This window comes from Cloeon dipterum, chromosome X, assembly GCF_949628265.1.
Source record: "Cloeon dipterum chromosome X, ieCloDipt1.1, whole genome shotgun sequence".
NCBI lineage: Eukaryota > Metazoa > Arthropoda > Insecta > Ephemeroptera > Baetidae > Cloeon > Cloeon dipterum.
Genome location: NC_088790.1, coordinates 23,735,943 through 23,751,772, shown reverse-complemented (window position 1 = coordinate 23,751,772; position 15,830 = coordinate 23,735,943). Strand labels below are relative to the sequence as shown.

Sequence of the window (15,830 nt, the reverse complement as noted above, 5' to 3'; positions counted from 1 at the left end):
AATGCATAAACCTACATTTTATGAAGTAATCAGGTTGTTTGTTACCACTTTACAGAGCATTGAGAAATTTTAAATGGTTGCAAATTTATTATAATTATAAAAGTATAAAAAATTTGTTCAGTTTTTTTAAAATAACTTGGTCTCTTACAGCAGTTTGACAATATTGCACCAATGACGTTTTAAAATCAAAATGTTTGAAATTTTTTAAAAGAATAGTCTTTTTAGATTTTAAATTGATTTTCCGCTTCTTGAATTGTTTGATTTAAATGTTTTAATTATTTAAAGCTTTGAATTTTACTTTTTAAGGCTGAAAAATGGACTGCAGCCATTTTTTTGACCATAAAAAAATTTTATCATAGTATCAGATTTTTAAAAATGATATACTTATATTCTATGCAGTTTGGATATTTTTTAAAAATACCAGATGGACAGAACTTTAAATAAAATAGAATTTAAATCACACAAAGCAGTTAAAAATCAATTCTCCCGTGTAATTTATTTAATTTAAGCATTAGGGCCTTCGTCAACGATTTCCTCAGCACTGTCATTGTCCTGGCTGTGCTCGTGCAGCACCACATATTCACGCGAACTGAATCCAAACTTAAGCACGTCCTTTTCTTTCAGCTCCACGTAACGCTTTGGCTCGATTTTCTTGTTGTTGAGGAAGGTTCCATTGGAGGACTCGAGGTCAATAATGTACGGCCGAATGGCTTTGAAGGAGCGCACGCCATCATCAGACTTGATTGACACCAGCCGGTACTGCAGGGCCGCGTGCTGCGCAGAGATGGACGGGTGGTCCAGTCGAATGTCTGCCACGCGTCTGTCTTTACCTTCAAAATTAAGAAATAAGCTTCAGGTTGTGCGTAGCCACAGATGTTTTTATCTGAGTACTTGCAGAATTAGGTCAATTAGAATTTTTTCAGCAAGGGAGGGAAAAAATCGATTATTTTTTTCTGAAATTTAGCCTACAAGCTAATAAAATGGCTTTTTATGTAAAAAAAACACCCCTGAGAAAAATTGGAGCAATTAATTTAAGACAATTTGCAATTTTCCAGCCAATCTGATATTAAGGAAATTTCCTGGAAAATTTTGCATTTCATATAAAGTGGACTAACCTATCAAATAGGCGCTCTGTCTGTGAATGTATAGCGTGGGCAGCGTCTCTTCTCCCTTGAAGACGTAGAAACGCCAGCGCTTGGTGGACTTCCTCGCTTCTGGTGGCTCCGAGTACTTGACGACGACGCCATTGACCATGTTGGCGGCCTCAGTCAGCTTGCCGGACAGTCCGAAGTTGGGCTGCTCCTTCTCCACCTTGACCTCCGGCTTTTCCTCCCTGTCGGCCTGCTTGCCCCACTCGAAACTCTCCTCCTCACCAGGCCCGCGCCGCCCCCGACCCCGCCCCCGGAAGCCTCCTCGGCCTCCTCTGAAGAATAATTTATATTAATTGTTAATAATTGCTCTTCCTTTATAAGAATAAAATAGAATTACCTAGCACCACGACCGCCTCGGCCTCCTCTTCTTTCGTCATTCCCGCGCCTCTGTCTGTGCCTCCAATCGTCCACTTCCGGAGATGCAGACCTGCTGCGTTCCTTCTTAACGCGTCCTTTCGCATCATTCCGCCTCCTCTTTGAACCTTCACTCGACGAACTCGAGCGACTTCTTGTGCGTTTCGGCCTTCTCTCATTCCTGGACTTTTCTCTGCGCCTCACATCTCCACCAGAATTTGAATCAGAAGAGTCTGAGCGTCTTCTACTCTTTGTGGCTGTCCTGTGTTGGTGATGGCGCGTGGATGAAGACGTTCTCGAAGGTGATCTCCTGGAAATTCGAGTCAAGCAAAAAAATGTATTAAAAACAACTTATTCAAGCCAGCCGTTGTGAAAATTTTGAATGAAAAGGAAAAATTTAGATTATTTCTGTGAAAGTAGAACAACAGCCGTTTGTATTTTGTAGCCTTGAACTCCCGAGAGCAAAATAATCCAACTTCCACGTCAATGAAACAAACTTACATTTTGAACGTATTATTAAAATAAACGTTGTGTCTTTATATTTGGCTCCAGCAAAAATCTCAATCGAGGATTATGGCTAGCAATAAAATAAACTGATAATATTGTTTTTTATGCTATGTTTGTGTTTTGAGATCGAGAGCTAGTCGAATCATCTGGTGTGTGGTCACGCCCCCTTTTTCAACCAATCCTTTCAAGTGGAAAGCTCTCTACAGTCAGGCGCTGAGATAAAAAAAACTTTAAACAAAAAAAATCTTGTGAATGTGAAGACAGATTGTGTTACATATGTAGTGGAAATTGCGAGTTAGATCAGCATGAGTTGTTCCTGTTTTTCAGCAACCTTCCGAGGCCAAGTTAGCATTGTTGGCAAGTTCAGTGTTCAGTGTGCCACCAAAATCTTTCGCGCCACTTTTGTTTAAAATAATTTCCCTCCCATGACCCCTCCCGTTTCTTCCTTGCTTTGAAGGCTTGTTTTGCTAGACTCGGCCGGACGCGTTGCGCGTTCACGTGTTTAGTCGAAGTTAAGCGATTTCATAGACTGCTCTCCAAATTTTGGGCTTGGTTTGTAATTGTCATATAATCCTTCTTGCAAAATAGAGAATTGGCAGTGTTTTCAGTTACCTCTACAAATTCGACGCTTTGATGAACGATGCACAACTGCTGTCACTGCATGAATTTTTTGAAATTGATCAAATTTACATTGTGTTATGTTTAATAACGCACATGTAGCTCATACTGAACTGCAATTATCTATTGTTTATAATTTTTAATATACTGTCACAATTAGTCACAAATATTAACTTTCCATTTTATGTAAATATTATAACATTTTTGTATTTTTATTTTAAATCTATGTACGTCCTTATTTTCACAGTCGGATTTTAAAGCGCCTTTGACTTAGGAATCCAAAATGCAGTGCAGTGTGGAGGGCTGCACTACGACCTCTAAATCTCTATTCTCGTCGCCAAGGTTCCGAGAGGTAAATTAATACCAAATTCTGTGATTTGGAAGAAATTAAGTTCGTCAAAATTTAATTCAGGTGCATCCTGTGATTGGCGTTCGCTTCTTTAGATTTCCGCGGAACTGTCGAGAGAAATGGTGTGAAGTGCTCAGTATAGATCCAAACCAGGACAACTGGAACAACTTACGAGTGTGCTCCCGGCACTTTAGTGCACAGCAGTATATCACTGCCAAAATTGAGCGCGTGGTCAAAACTGGAGCACTTCTTGCAAATGACCAAATCCTGCTTCGTAGTGCAGTGCCTGATCGGTGCCTTCCAGGACAGGACCCGGAGGAATATGAAGATGATGATCCTCCACTCATTGACATTGAGGAGAGCAAAAGACCGAAAGAGTGAGATCCAATTATTATTGCTTTTTATCATTAGGATTCAGATATATATCAGAATCTGTAGACTTATTGTTAGCGGATCAGTGGTTTCGAGGGTGCGTCTAATTTTTTATTTTAGGCCTTGAGAGCTCCGCAACTTTGTGCAAAGCTAACCAAAACAGTAAATTCGGCCACGGCCTCTAAAAATATATTTCTTGAGGCGAGCCCCGCACTTTAGGGGCACCGCAGGTTGCAGGGCAGCTGCATTACATTTAAACGGTTGATGCCCATCTTTGAGGTTGATTTTCTGACCTAAAATCCTTTCTTATGTGAATGCCTGTTGATTAAATTTTTCTGCATTAAAAAAAAGAAATGTTATAACAAGTTCAGGAGTGAGTGAAAATGATAATGAAATTAATTAAAAGTGTTTTTGAAGGACGAAGAAAAATCTACAACAAGAAGAAACTAAGCAAACGTGCTCAGGCGATGCGAAAATTCAGAAACCTGTAAAAGAAGCTTTGCAACCTATTAAGTACTACATCAAAATTATACATTACATATATAAAATTAATAGGGGATGTTTAAGGGTGGAGACTGACATAGATACTACATACATCAAAGTTGAATGCGACCCGGATGATGGCGAGCCATCCTTAAAAGATGTGCTGGCTCTTTTTGACGCCATTGACGTACCGGTTAAAGCTGAAGAAGTTGCTGAGGATGCTCTAGGAGTGCCAAATTTTCCTACAGATTCTGGGAGAAACAACCAAGTGCAGCCAAAGTAAGTAAATAGAGTTTCATCTGCTTTGAGAGACTTAAAATTTGTATTAATACATTAGTAGGGGTGCTGTGGCTGAGGTGGAGAACGCGCTGCAGCCCAATGTCGATCCCAAACCTGCAAAACCATCTCTAAAAGACGCGCTGGCCAGTGAAAAGGCAACGGTCAAAGCTAAAAACATTGCTGAGGATGCTCCAGGAGTGCCAAATTTTCCCACCGATTCGGGAAGTAACAACCAAAAGCAGCCCAAGTAAATTAATAGAGTTTCGTCTGCTTGAAAGTTTTAAAATTTGTATTAATAGGGCTGCTGTGGCTGAGGTGAAGGACGCTCCGCAGTCCAATGTTGATCCCAAACCTGCGGAAAAGCCAGACGAGGACAAATTCGAGAATGCTGCTCTGAAACTTCTGCTCTCAGTGGCATTTAATGAATCAGCAGCATACAAAAGGTGAGCTCACGTAATATATTTAATTGCATATTACTGGAAAAAGGAGACCCTTATTCTTTGCACGGGCGAGTCTGCAAAAATTTGCCTTGTCAATTGACACATTGACACACAGCTCTCCTCATTCTGTCAAATCAATTAATGCTGATAATTTTGCCATATCATTTGATTTGTTTGTATTTTTGCAGCATTTGCTCAAGAGTTTATGATGACAACGTGCCAGAACACGCGGTAAAGTCACAATACTGCTTTGAAAAGTACCCAGCTGAAGTTGTGAGCAGGTAAATTACACCGCCACATTATGTATATAATCATAGTTCTAGTTATGTTTTTTTTAAATTATGATTTAAAGTGAGCAGCACAGTAATGCAATTATTTTCATCAGTCAGTTCCTAGAAGACACCAATTTGATGCTGATGGAGCAGAATAAAAAGTCTGCCCAACTGAAACAGCAAATAAAGGAGTCAAACGAAAAACTGGCCATCATCGACGCGAAAATAGCAAAATTGAAGACTGATCTTGAAGTGACGAAGGAGAAAGACGCAGAAACGATGACAGCGCTGTACAAACACTTCACCAAGGTGCAGCTGGACAGAATGGTGTGGAAGAAAAGCATCCCGTGGAGCGAGCATGAATTCAACTCGGCACTGGCCCTTTTGACCACAGGTAAAATGGTATTGTTTTCTTACCTTTAGATTAAAATCTTGCTCAACAAATGATTTATTCTAATACAATCATTTTGGCAAATTCAGTGATAGGTGATAAAAATTATTTTTATTAGGAATTTTAGACAGGCGACTATTTTCTAAAGCTTTTTCATAAATCCTTGACAGGTGAACGCGCGTACTCAATTATTGGCGAGACTGTGCCGCTGCCGTCCGCATCAGAATTGCATGAGTTCCTAGCGTCTGTGGAGATCCATCCTGGATTGATGGAAGGCGTCATCCACCTGATGGAATGCGCAGGAAAGGCGTTGCAGCCGCTGCTCAGGGTGTGCGTGCTCAGTTTCGGCAGGGTGCCCGTCGCCTACAAACTGGCGGTCAGCAGGACGAAGGACCAGGTCGTGGGGCCGCTCCGCTTCATGCAGGTGGCCCAGGTGTCCGGCCTGTTTTCGCCCTGGACGCAGCCGGTCTACTACGAATTCGGTCAAATAATGAAGCAGGAAACTCTGATGGAAATCCTGACCGCGCTCCACAAGGCTGACTTCACGGTGGTCGCCGTTGCTTGCGATTTAAGAGAAGAGAACCAGAAGCTGATGAAGAAGCTGCTGGTTAGCGCGGAAAAGCCCTTCTTCTCGCACCCTGCCACGCAGGAACCTGTGTTTCTGGTGCCGGAGGCGTCGCACTGCCTGAAACTCCTCTGCAATCGCCTTCTAGATGAAGGGATTGATTTGAATCCTCAGGAGGAAAATGGAAAGCTTGTGGCCTCTCGATGGGCTCTGGAGGAACTGGTCAATTCAGAAATGCCACAAAACCCTCTGACTAAGGATACTCTGAATAAGAAAATTCCGTCAGATGTGTTTTCCTCAAAGGTGGCAGAGGCTCTGAGGGCACTTGGCAGCACTCGAGGTGAAGAGGAACGGCGTGCGTTTGAGGTGAGCAAATTTAATAAATAATATGATTTGATTCATGAACTATAATGCCCAAGTTAAATTATGTTTTGAAAAAAATAATATCACGAGAAATTGTTCTCCCTATCTAGGCGACCGCCGTAGTCTGTGAAGGTGGCGGCGTGTTCAACGACCTTCTTAGTGTCAGTGAGGACCGCCTGGAAGCAAACATTCCAGCTGAGAAACTCCCGTTTGGTCGCCAATTGACTGAACAATGTGAACAATTGCTCCATATTTCTGAGGCAGTGAGGAATGCACGAGTTTTGACCAAGAACTCGGGAACAGCAAGACTGAACATGGTGGCTTCTCAAGTTTCGATCGACTTGTGCTGCAAAGCCCTTCCCCTGCTTTATGAGCACTTAGATCAGAAGTTCCCAGGCGAAAAGGTCGTGATCCTGACCTCGCAGCTCAGCCTGGATAGCCTTAAGAAATTCCTAGGTCTATGGCGGACCATGTTTGGAGCCAACACTCAACCTGATGTGACTCAAGCTGAAGAACGGATGAAAATGCTGTGTCTCTGCAACAATTTCGGAGTGCCTAGTCGAAAAGCAAACGCTGCAGTGATTGAAAGGGTATTCAATGAGCAGGGAATTGGCATCCTATCACTCTTGGTAATTAAAATTGCATTTTGCCTTATTCATTGAGTTACGATAGAAAAGCACAATTCGGGCTTATGGATTTTTTTCTATTTTATAAAACAAAAATTCAATCATAAGAATTTATACTAATTTATGGATTTCATTTACATTTAAAATCTGGTTTCAATTATTTTCTTATCTTTTAATTGTCACGGGTTCGTAAAATGAACACAAATCATGCTATTTTGAGCTATTTAAAATTTTTGGGTTCTGTCATAATGTTTTTAATAAATTTAAAGCAATCTAAGATGGCTAAATTGGAATTTTCTTAATACAAGTTAAATTTTCAGCTGTTTAATTTGAATTTCAAACTTGTAATTATTAATTTTTCCAAATAGGTGATATTTTTCCAACTAACTAATAAAATATTATATGTTCCTTTTTTAGGGCAACATAGAATTGGGCAAAATGATCGAGAAGGAAGGCACCATATTAAAAAATCATCCATCTTCAGATGGCAGAAGTTTGTTGGGCTACAGTGGTGCTGAGACTGTGGTATACACGATGTACAAAAGCAGTGTTGAGGACGCAGAGGAAGACAAAGATGCAGATTGGGACGAGGTGGAGACTGACAGCAACGAGGGCGAAACTGCTGAGGAATGGAACGCTGACTGGACCCCGCCTGATTCAGAGCAAGATCCGTGCTACATGGCGGGCTTGAGCCACTTGGCGGAGGAAATGGCTTTTACTTTGGGCACATTGCTGCCTGAGGTGAAAGGCAAGACGAGAGAAAGGGAGAAACGCAAAAAGCCAGACTGGATGGTGGAAGACAGGCCGCAATCCGAGACAGCCTCGGCATCGATCAATCTCGTCAAAAAAGTCAAAAAGCTGGACGCCATGTTTAGGGATCTGAACAAAAACTCTATTTCCAGGCAGCCTAACCAGACCAAAGCGTAAGAAATTCTTTAATTGATTTCGATTATTTATATTTCTAATTGGTTAATATTTAATTTAGTTTCATCAAAGCTGTGAAGGAAAAGCACCGCAATTACCGCACCAAAATCATCCGCCTCTTTTTCGAAATGAGGCGTCAGATTAGAATTAACCAAATCAACAGAGAAATCTTTCAAAGAAAAGAAGGAAAGGCTAAAAGGAAAGCAGTTGACAACAGTTCAAAAGGCAAACATGCTAAAAGGAGGAGAGTTAGCAAGAAATAATACGTTGAAACCTGAATCGTCTTAAATTTGTTAAATAATTTCCATCAGAATAAAATTGAAATAAAGATGTAAACAAGATCAGGATTTAAGAATGAGTCAAACAATCCTGTTACTTCTGCATTAAGAATTTTCGCATCTTGATCATTCTCATGGATACAAAGAACTATAGGAATCACAGAATTTCCTTTCTTCTCTTTCATAAGGACAGGAAGGATGGTAGACACAGGACCCAAGTCGATAAAAAACAGTCGTACATATATCCTGTGTCTGTGTGTCAGATTCAAAAATTGTTAAATGAACTAAATACGCCACGTAATGTAACAATAAATTTTAAATATTTTACGACATTAAGTTAGACATTATTTGTTCTTTACCTGCTAGCTTTCCCATGTTACACCCTACCACTACTTAATTTTTTACAAAATCTTAAACCTCTTTGTAGCGGAAACATTGCGCATTCCTCAACAAAACCAAACGCGAATTTCCTTGTTACAAAAAACGACAAAAATCAGTAATTCGACAGTGAAAATTTGGGTGTTTGTTGAGCGATTCGTAATTTAACCTCTACCAGGACTAAATGGAGTCGGAATTTATTTGTTAAAAGAAGAATTAACTAGAGTATATAATAAATATACTATTAGTTTGCCGCCGTCAAATTGGACTAAATGGACTAGGACTTATCTTCAGGTTCTTAAGTTCAAGACACAAACGAAATGAAATATCAACCGCGAATTTTAAAATTTTCACCTCAACAGCCAATGAAATGAATAAGAATATTTTAAAAGCCAATCCCGTCAGATCAGGGAATGACGTCACAACGCTTGCAGCTGTCTTATTATTATACGGACATTCGGCATGGCGGGAAGTACAAAATTCAGCAACTCGAACCTCATTGGTTCAAGCTGATTGCATATTTACAAAGGAAGTGGACCAGGAGTGATCGAGGATTTGGGCCAATAGAATCGACGCCGGATTTTAGCAGGGCACGTTTCCATTCTTCCGAAATTTCGAAGTGAATTTTGATCGCCTGAAATAATGTCCAACCTGGAGGACCGTGCCGATTCGGAGAGCGACTGCAGTGACGACGAAGATTACGTTCCAGAAGGTTTGTTAGTGCTCTGATTTCCACAACCTTCATCTCTCTTACGCGAGGAAAACAGGAATGTAAACAAGGTGTTTTACAGGAGAACTGAATGAGCTCTCGGAAGAATCGAAGTCCGGGGATGAAGAGGAAGGCGCAGAGAATTCAGACAATGACGCCGAAACGGGTCAAAAGAGGCGATCCAATAGCAAGAAATTAAAGTACGTTGTTTCCTGTCTAATTTTATCCTGTCAAATGCACGACATTCTCTCTTCAGAAAGCCAAGAAAAAAGGCTAAGGTGGAAGAAAGTGAGGAAAAGGCTGAGGAAGCGCCGGTCTGCAAGGAGGAGGAGAAAAAGCGAGCTGAAGACATTTGGGCCGCGTTTAAGTTGGACACGGGCGGCTCTGTTAGCAAAACAGAATCTAGTTGCACCGCCTCTGTGTCAAAGCCGGAAGAGCCAAGCAAAAGTGATAGCAAGCGAGAGGAGAAAAAAGAGAAGGAGGAGCCGAAATTTTTCGAGTTTGCAGGCGAAACACACGTGTAAGGCTGCTTGCAAATTTTCTCAATGACAAAGTCTAAAATTAATAAAATAGACTGACTGGCCCGTCAACCTTGAAGCCTGTGGAGCAGGCGGCGCCTTCGAGAGGGCTGGTTTTGGGCGGGCAGCGAGGTAAAGGTGGCCTGGCTGGCATTCTCTCCCAAATCAAGGGCAAAGGAACTAAACTGAGCACCCTGGAAAAGTCAAAGATGGACTGGCAGAATTTCAAAGCGCAGCAGGGCATCGAAGAGGAGATCCAGACGCACAATCGAGGCAAACAAGGGTGCGTTTCGTCGTTTCGAAATTTCAGGGCTGTTTTCTATCATATAATCTTTGCTCTTCAGGTTTTTGGAGCGACAGGACTTTTTGCAAAGGGCCGACCTGCGCCGCTTCGAGATCGAAAAGCAAATGCGTGCCACAGCCAGGAAGAGCAATCATTAATTCTGAGGCATTTCAACAGTGGAGTCACTATCTGCCGTGATTCTTGGTGATGTATTATTTATTCCACGTCGGAAAAGCCACAATTATTTGGTGATTTCACGGAACTCACAGAAATGAATATCACAACTACTTTAAAACATTATTTTCCAACTAGTTGGAATCAACATTTAAACAAAGCATAATAATTGTTTTCTTTCGAGGAAAGATACCTTGCAGCTTCCGGTGTGAGACTAAATTCATTTCAGTGTTAATCAGCTGATTAAAATGCTAAATTTAGGTTATAGATACGATTGACTGTAATATGTATAGAATAAGGAATTACATTAAAATCAAGTCAAAACAATTATTTGTTTCTATCACAGTTTATTTCACTTCTCCAGCCTTTGAGTTAAGAAAATGATGCTTCAATTCCTCGCTTGGCAGACCTCTCGCAAGGGCAAAAACTAGAAAAATTAAAATATCGAATAAAACATTTTTGCCAATGTAAGATTAATTTTTGCACTAATTAAAGGACCAGTTTTAACTTCAAAAGATTGCAATTTTAAAAAATTTGACCAATGGTCATGACGCCCTAATCTAATGTTTTAAAATGTTGGCATATTTCATAAAGAATTGATCCTAAAATTAGCTTCGAATAAAAGTATTTTTTCACTTAATTCTTAATATATTTTAACGTAATAACTAAATTGGAAAATTATTTTTTCACTAGATAAATTGTCCCGTAATTATTTCTGCAATTGAAATAATTGCTTGAATTCCTCGATCCTGAACCTTTCTATATATTAAAAAAAACTGCATCAAAATATCGGAATCGTCTAAATTTCACAGCCCTCTCTCTAATTGCGATAAATTGTTATGTACCATTTCTCGAAGAAGTTTGCGTTGCTGCTCCGAAGCGGAAGAGCAGAATCACAGCCGTGACTTGCCCCTCCATGGCGGCGAGCATGACCGCGGAGAATCCATCCCTTGTTTCTTCATCCAAATTAAACCGTTTTTCTTCAACCAAAAATCGCAGCAACTCAACGCTTCCGATTTGCGCCGCCCTGTGCAGACAATTTAAGCCTCGTTCGTCCTTGTGCTTCCTCAAATCGTCTAATTCGGCTAAAAACGCGAGGGTGTCCAGGCTTCCTCCGGCGGCGGCGTCTAGGACTGGGGTGGAGCCGCAAAAGTCGGCCTTGGACGCGCTTTCGACCCCTCCGACCTCGATTAGGAACTTGACCACCGCGGTGTGCGCGTTCAGCGCCGCAATGTGCAGCGGCAGCCGACCGTTCCTCGATGGCGTCGCCACCAGGGTTGGACGGTGTCTTGCCAGCAGCTGGACAACGGTCACGTGGCCCGTCCTACACGTTGAAAAATTAACCATCAATAATATATAAATTACAAGCAAAATATTAACAAAAAAAAAGCATGAAATTACAGTAATTATAATTTTTCAACAGCTGGATTTTTCAAAAAATTTAAATTTGTTCACCTGAATTAAAAAAATGAATTCAACAAAGCAAGAGTTTTTTTTAATTAAAAGTATACTCGTTTCAGGTATACATAATTTTTTTTAAAATAAATTATAACACTGACGCAAAATAGTCTTTGAGATTCCTACTTTAAATTATTCCAGGAACTGCAGTGAAACATTGCAGTTATTTCTGAGGAAGAAAAATAACTTTCCGGCTGATATTAACCCTTCTGTACATTTTCAGTGGCCCAATTTTTTTTTAATTTCTAAATTTTTTGCCTGCAAGCGATGTGCATTGCTGTCCAGCCGTCCTTATTTTTCAACTCGGCATTCGCTCCTGCGTCAATCAGAATTTCCGCAATCTCGGCAGCCGCGGCGCCGGTTTGGGCACTCGCGACCATCAGAGAGGTCCAGTCACCCTTTTTGAACGAGTCCACCTCCGCACCTGCATTAAATTATTATTAAGTTTTTGTGTGCACGATAATTTTTTTACCTTTTTGCAGCAAGTATCGCACTAATGCAGGGTTTTTCGCTGCAACTGACACGTGAATCGGTCTTTGATAGGCGAAGTTGCTGACTTCCAATATTTTCTGTTCGTATTTTGAACTCTCGCAGAAGTTCCTGTTCAATTAGGAAATTTTCAGTTTTAAAATAAAATTCTTTAAACAATTAAGTGTTCAAATACCTTGTCTCTTCAAGACCGTTTGAAACAATTTTATGGAAGGCCGTATCACCAGTCTTTTGATTGATAATTTCCATTCTAATTTAGAGAAATAATAATTTTTTGGTTAACATCTGTGCGAAGCACATGAAAATGAAATAGAGGTGGAATGAAAACACTGCTGGCTGCTGCCCTCTCGTCTCTCCTCTCGAGATTTTACTGTGTTCAACACCCGGGAGATCGCGCTGTCAACTTTGCCTTCACTTTTTATTCCTATATTACATTTTAATTGCTGCTCCAAATAAGTATAAAAATCATAAAATCCTCTCGCTGAAATGAATTCCTAAAAAACTTACTAACAATTTTCCTTGTTACAATTTAAATTTTTAAATCCAGAAAATAAATAATTGCTTTTATCATAGTGCACATTATGGCATAATTAATTTTAGCTTCTCTTCTCTCTGCTGCGCTGTATATCTATATTGATAGATTTATCGCACGCATATATACATTTTTTAATTAATCAGGAAGAGACTAATTATCCGCGCATTAGCTTTTGCAAGGTGTGTGCTAATGAACGTGCCACATGCAACATTGTGATACACCGGCGCTCACACTAATGCAGACAAGCGCGAGAGGTGTGCAAATTTATTGGATGTGATAATACCTGGAGCAAACTCTAATGGGCACGTCGGCTGCTGCTATTAATACATGCGATAATTAATCGTTTGCACAACACGTAATAATAAACGCAATTTACCATCCAACGGCTTATAGCGCAAATTAATGGATTAAACAAGTAAATTATTCCAGGTGCGCGGCCACAATTTAATTGTTTCTCGTCCAAATAATGATTAAATTGGAACGAAACAGTTTTCACGATTATTCCTGATTACAGGGCGATCTCTCAAATACATGAAATGAAGTCCTGAATTGAGTTTCTCGTGGCGAAAAACATTTGAAACGCCTCCAAAAACGCTCTCAGTTCTGAATAAGTTAATTTAACTCTAAATTTCCGTCCCCAAGGGGGAAGGGGTTTGTTTCATTCCCCGATCATGGCCTCGAAAAGTTTGTTTTGATCAAATTTGGATCTAATATCCCATCGAAATCTATGCTAATTATGCCCAATTAAAAGAAAAATCGACTTTGTAGAGATCGCGGCGATGCTTGATTTTTTTTGGAAAATTCGACCCGACACTGTTGTGACCTTGACCTTTGACCTACGAAGTTGGAGACCAAGGACAACCTGTTTGGTGGCAAATTTAGAACATTGTTCTCACCAATTTTTTTGATTATCTCCAAATCCAAATAAAAGTTACAATTTAAAATTCTTCGAAAATTTTTTGCCCCTGTTATAAAGGCAATTATAGGAATTAATAGGTTTTGCCTAATTGTAAATTAATAAATCGTAATTGTACATTAGGAATACAGCGCTCTCCGTTCAGACAGTACATGATACAAATCAGTTATATTATATTCTAGCTGAGGAAAAAGTCTGTATTTGCTATTCAGATCATTTTCTGTGTAGTGTCACGGAGCTGCCTCATTTCCGACAGGACGCGGCCGGGAATTACGATGCAAAACGCATTTTATATCGAATTTTTCGAGCCCGGCGCCATTTGAATTTGAGATGTAGCCGATCTCATTTAGTTTGCCAGCCCAGCCTGCCGCTCCGACGTACACGTGATGCATATCTAAATCGACACAACAGTAGCTCTAACATTTCGCCGCTCTCGTGTCTGTGTGTCTCTCAATTCCCGCTGGAGTGTCGGGATTATTACTTTCATGCTAATAAAAAATAGAGCACTCCACTTAATTACGCGGGCGAGAAGGAGTTACAAGAAGAAAGAAAATGCCGCCGCGCGTTTTACAGCCGCGTAGAGCAGAAATCCTTTTCATTTCTACTCTGTTTTTATACCGACGAGAGAAATGGCTTTGCGAGCGGATCCGAGCCGAGGAACCGCAGGGTGCCATAAATTGCGAGGTTTTACGCGGCGTGTGCTGCGGAAAACGGTCACCGCGCGTCACATTTCTATCAGAGGCCGGGCGGAAAAAGGCCGTTTTGCGCCGACAAACACACAGCGGCACTGCTCGCACGCAAAAAATACACACAGAACACGAAGAACACGGGCGGGCGGGCAAAGATGATGCTCGGCACAATTCCATTTTAACTTTTCCCTTTGTTTCATTTCAAGTTGGCTGATGCCCTCGAGGCCCTAGGGACCCAAACCTCCGCTTTCCTCGCCGCGCGCGCGCTTTTTCTGCGGCTTTGCCACCATCCCAGCCTGGTCATATTTATATGCGAGTGTGTGAGAGCAGCTTATGGACGCATCGCGTTTTTGTGGGGAGCAAAAGTGGAAAAAAGGTTTTTAATTTATCACCATTCGCAGTCCATTACGGACCGATGCGCGCACATTCCGCGCGTTTCGTATAATTTCATCGCTCCTCGCTGCCCAGCCAACACGTAATAAAACTTTTAATGCAACATTTTTGCCCAGCCTCGCTCGTCATTATATTTTTTATCTTTCCAAGCTGATTTTTTGAATTAGCGATGCGGAGGAAACGCATTATTTTCTGCTCCACGTATAATATTAATAAAACAAAAATTCGCTTTTGTCGTGGTCGTGACTAAAAATAGCTCTTTAACCGCATTTTTTAAAAGAGAAAAAACGGCTGCTATGAAATTGAATTAATTAGTGAAGGTAATTTTTTCACAGGAATTTGTTCAATATACAAAAAGAAGATAAATTAAAGAGGAATGATACTGGAAAAGCCTGGAAAATGCTTGTTGCCAATACATAAACTCATCCCTTAGGATTCAGTTAAAGCCTAAACTGACCTAAGAAGCACTGTATTTTTTTGAGAAAATTGGCTGGAAAGTTACCGTGCTTTTCAAATGGTAATGGCTGTCTCTTTACTTGAAATCCGATTTAATTTCAAAACCAAGAGTTTCCCCAATAAGTGGCATACACCCCGTTGGACAGATCTCGACGAGACGAATCGGAATATGCCAAGAAAATATGTTCAAGCACTCTACATTTTGGAGAAAATTGGCAAAATTTGAATTTTTACTGTAGGAAGGTCTTTTTTATTATTGCAACTTGTTGATCAGATTGTTAATCGATCAATTGTTTATGGCATCCAACAATTCAAATAATTTTCAATTGTTGCCCAGTATCATTCCACTTTAAAATATTGTAATTGTTGACTACATTATAATCAGTTACATAGTTGTTCAAATAGTTCGTTTCGGCAATTTGTTCTATGCATAATGACTGTGTGACCTTTGCTACAATCAATTTTTTTTAATTTGCATGTAACGTTCATGGTTCATGGCAATATTTTTATGGCAGATTTCACCACCTCTCTTCGGTGTATGGAATTTTTCGGGGAAACTAAATTTTTTTTAAATAAAACAAGATTCCAACCCTCACCCTTCGCACCCACTTTTCTATAGGTCAATTTTGGCTTTAGTTGAATTCTTATGGATTATTTAGATTCAAAGTGCTTTTATTGCTTTTAATGCTTTGATAACAAGGATTTTTCCATTGTTTTGCTGTATCAATCCTCTATAAAATAAAAATTTTGCTAATTTAAAACTTCAAATTTAATGGCAGCTTGATATCATACCGATCTTGTTATTTAATTGCTTATAAAAACAATTTCAAACCTTATTTCATTTTCATTTTTAATAAAAC

The 15,830-nt window shown here is 40.2% G+C and overlaps 4 protein-coding genes across 5 annotated transcripts; 2 read left to right on the top strand and 2 right to left on the bottom strand.

Moving 5' to 3' along the window:
* Positions 1–470: 470 nt before the first annotated feature.
* Positions 471–2,167, bottom strand: LOC135947430 (smad nuclear-interacting protein 1-like). The gene is made up of 4 exons (XM_065496297.1): positions 2,007–2,167; positions 1,489–1,815; positions 1,116–1,423; positions 471–830 (listed from the first exon to the last, which is right to left on the bottom strand). Coding segments are annotated over exons 1-4 (963 nt in total). The 5' UTR covers positions 2,009–2,167; the 3' UTR covers positions 471–504.
* A 314-nt stretch (positions 2,168–2,481) lies between these two features.
* On the top strand, positions 2,482–8,308 carry LOC135946472 (uncharacterized). 2 transcript variants are annotated; one of them, XM_065494698.1, is made up of 13 exons: positions 2,482–2,564; positions 2,878–2,982; positions 3,043–3,356; positions 3,769–3,864; positions 3,919–4,113; positions 4,172–4,360; positions 4,413–4,556; positions 4,742–4,834; positions 4,939–5,219; positions 5,387–6,147; positions 6,255–6,773; positions 7,188–7,693; positions 7,756–8,308. In XM_065494698.1, exons 2-13 carry the CDS (start codon positions 2,914–2,916, stop codon positions 7,955–7,957), a joined length of 3,369 nt encoding a protein of 1,122 aa, XP_065350770.1. In that variant the 5' UTR covers positions 2,482–2,564; positions 2,878–2,913; the 3' UTR covers positions 7,958–8,308. The 2 variants fall into 2 exon arrangements, with proteins under 2 accessions (XP_065350770.1, XP_065350769.1); XM_065494697.1 differs by having other exon boundaries at positions 3,907–4,113.
* Positions 8,309–8,849: 541 nt separating this feature from the next.
* Positions 8,850–10,361, top strand: LOC135946583 (craniofacial development protein 1). Its single transcript, XM_065494866.1, has 5 exons — positions 8,850–9,062; positions 9,142–9,259; positions 9,316–9,579; positions 9,633–9,860; positions 9,922–10,361. The coding sequence occupies exons 1-5, from the start codon at positions 8,993–8,995 to the stop codon at positions 10,016–10,018; spliced, it is 777 nt and encodes a 258-aa protein (XP_065350938.1). The 5' UTR covers positions 8,850–8,992; the 3' UTR covers positions 10,019–10,361.
* On the bottom strand, positions 10,362–12,287 carry LOC135946582 (ankyrin repeat domain-containing protein 16-like). Its single transcript, XM_065494864.1, has 5 exons — positions 12,157–12,287; positions 11,965–12,092; positions 11,751–11,916; positions 10,880–11,358; positions 10,362–10,461 (listed from the first exon to the last, which is right to left on the bottom strand). The coding sequence occupies exons 1-5, from the start codon at positions 12,228–12,230 to the stop codon at positions 10,382–10,384; spliced, it is 927 nt and encodes a 308-aa protein (XP_065350936.1). The 5' UTR covers positions 12,231–12,287; the 3' UTR covers positions 10,362–10,381.
* Between the last annotated feature and the right edge of the window lie 3,543 nt (positions 12,288–15,830).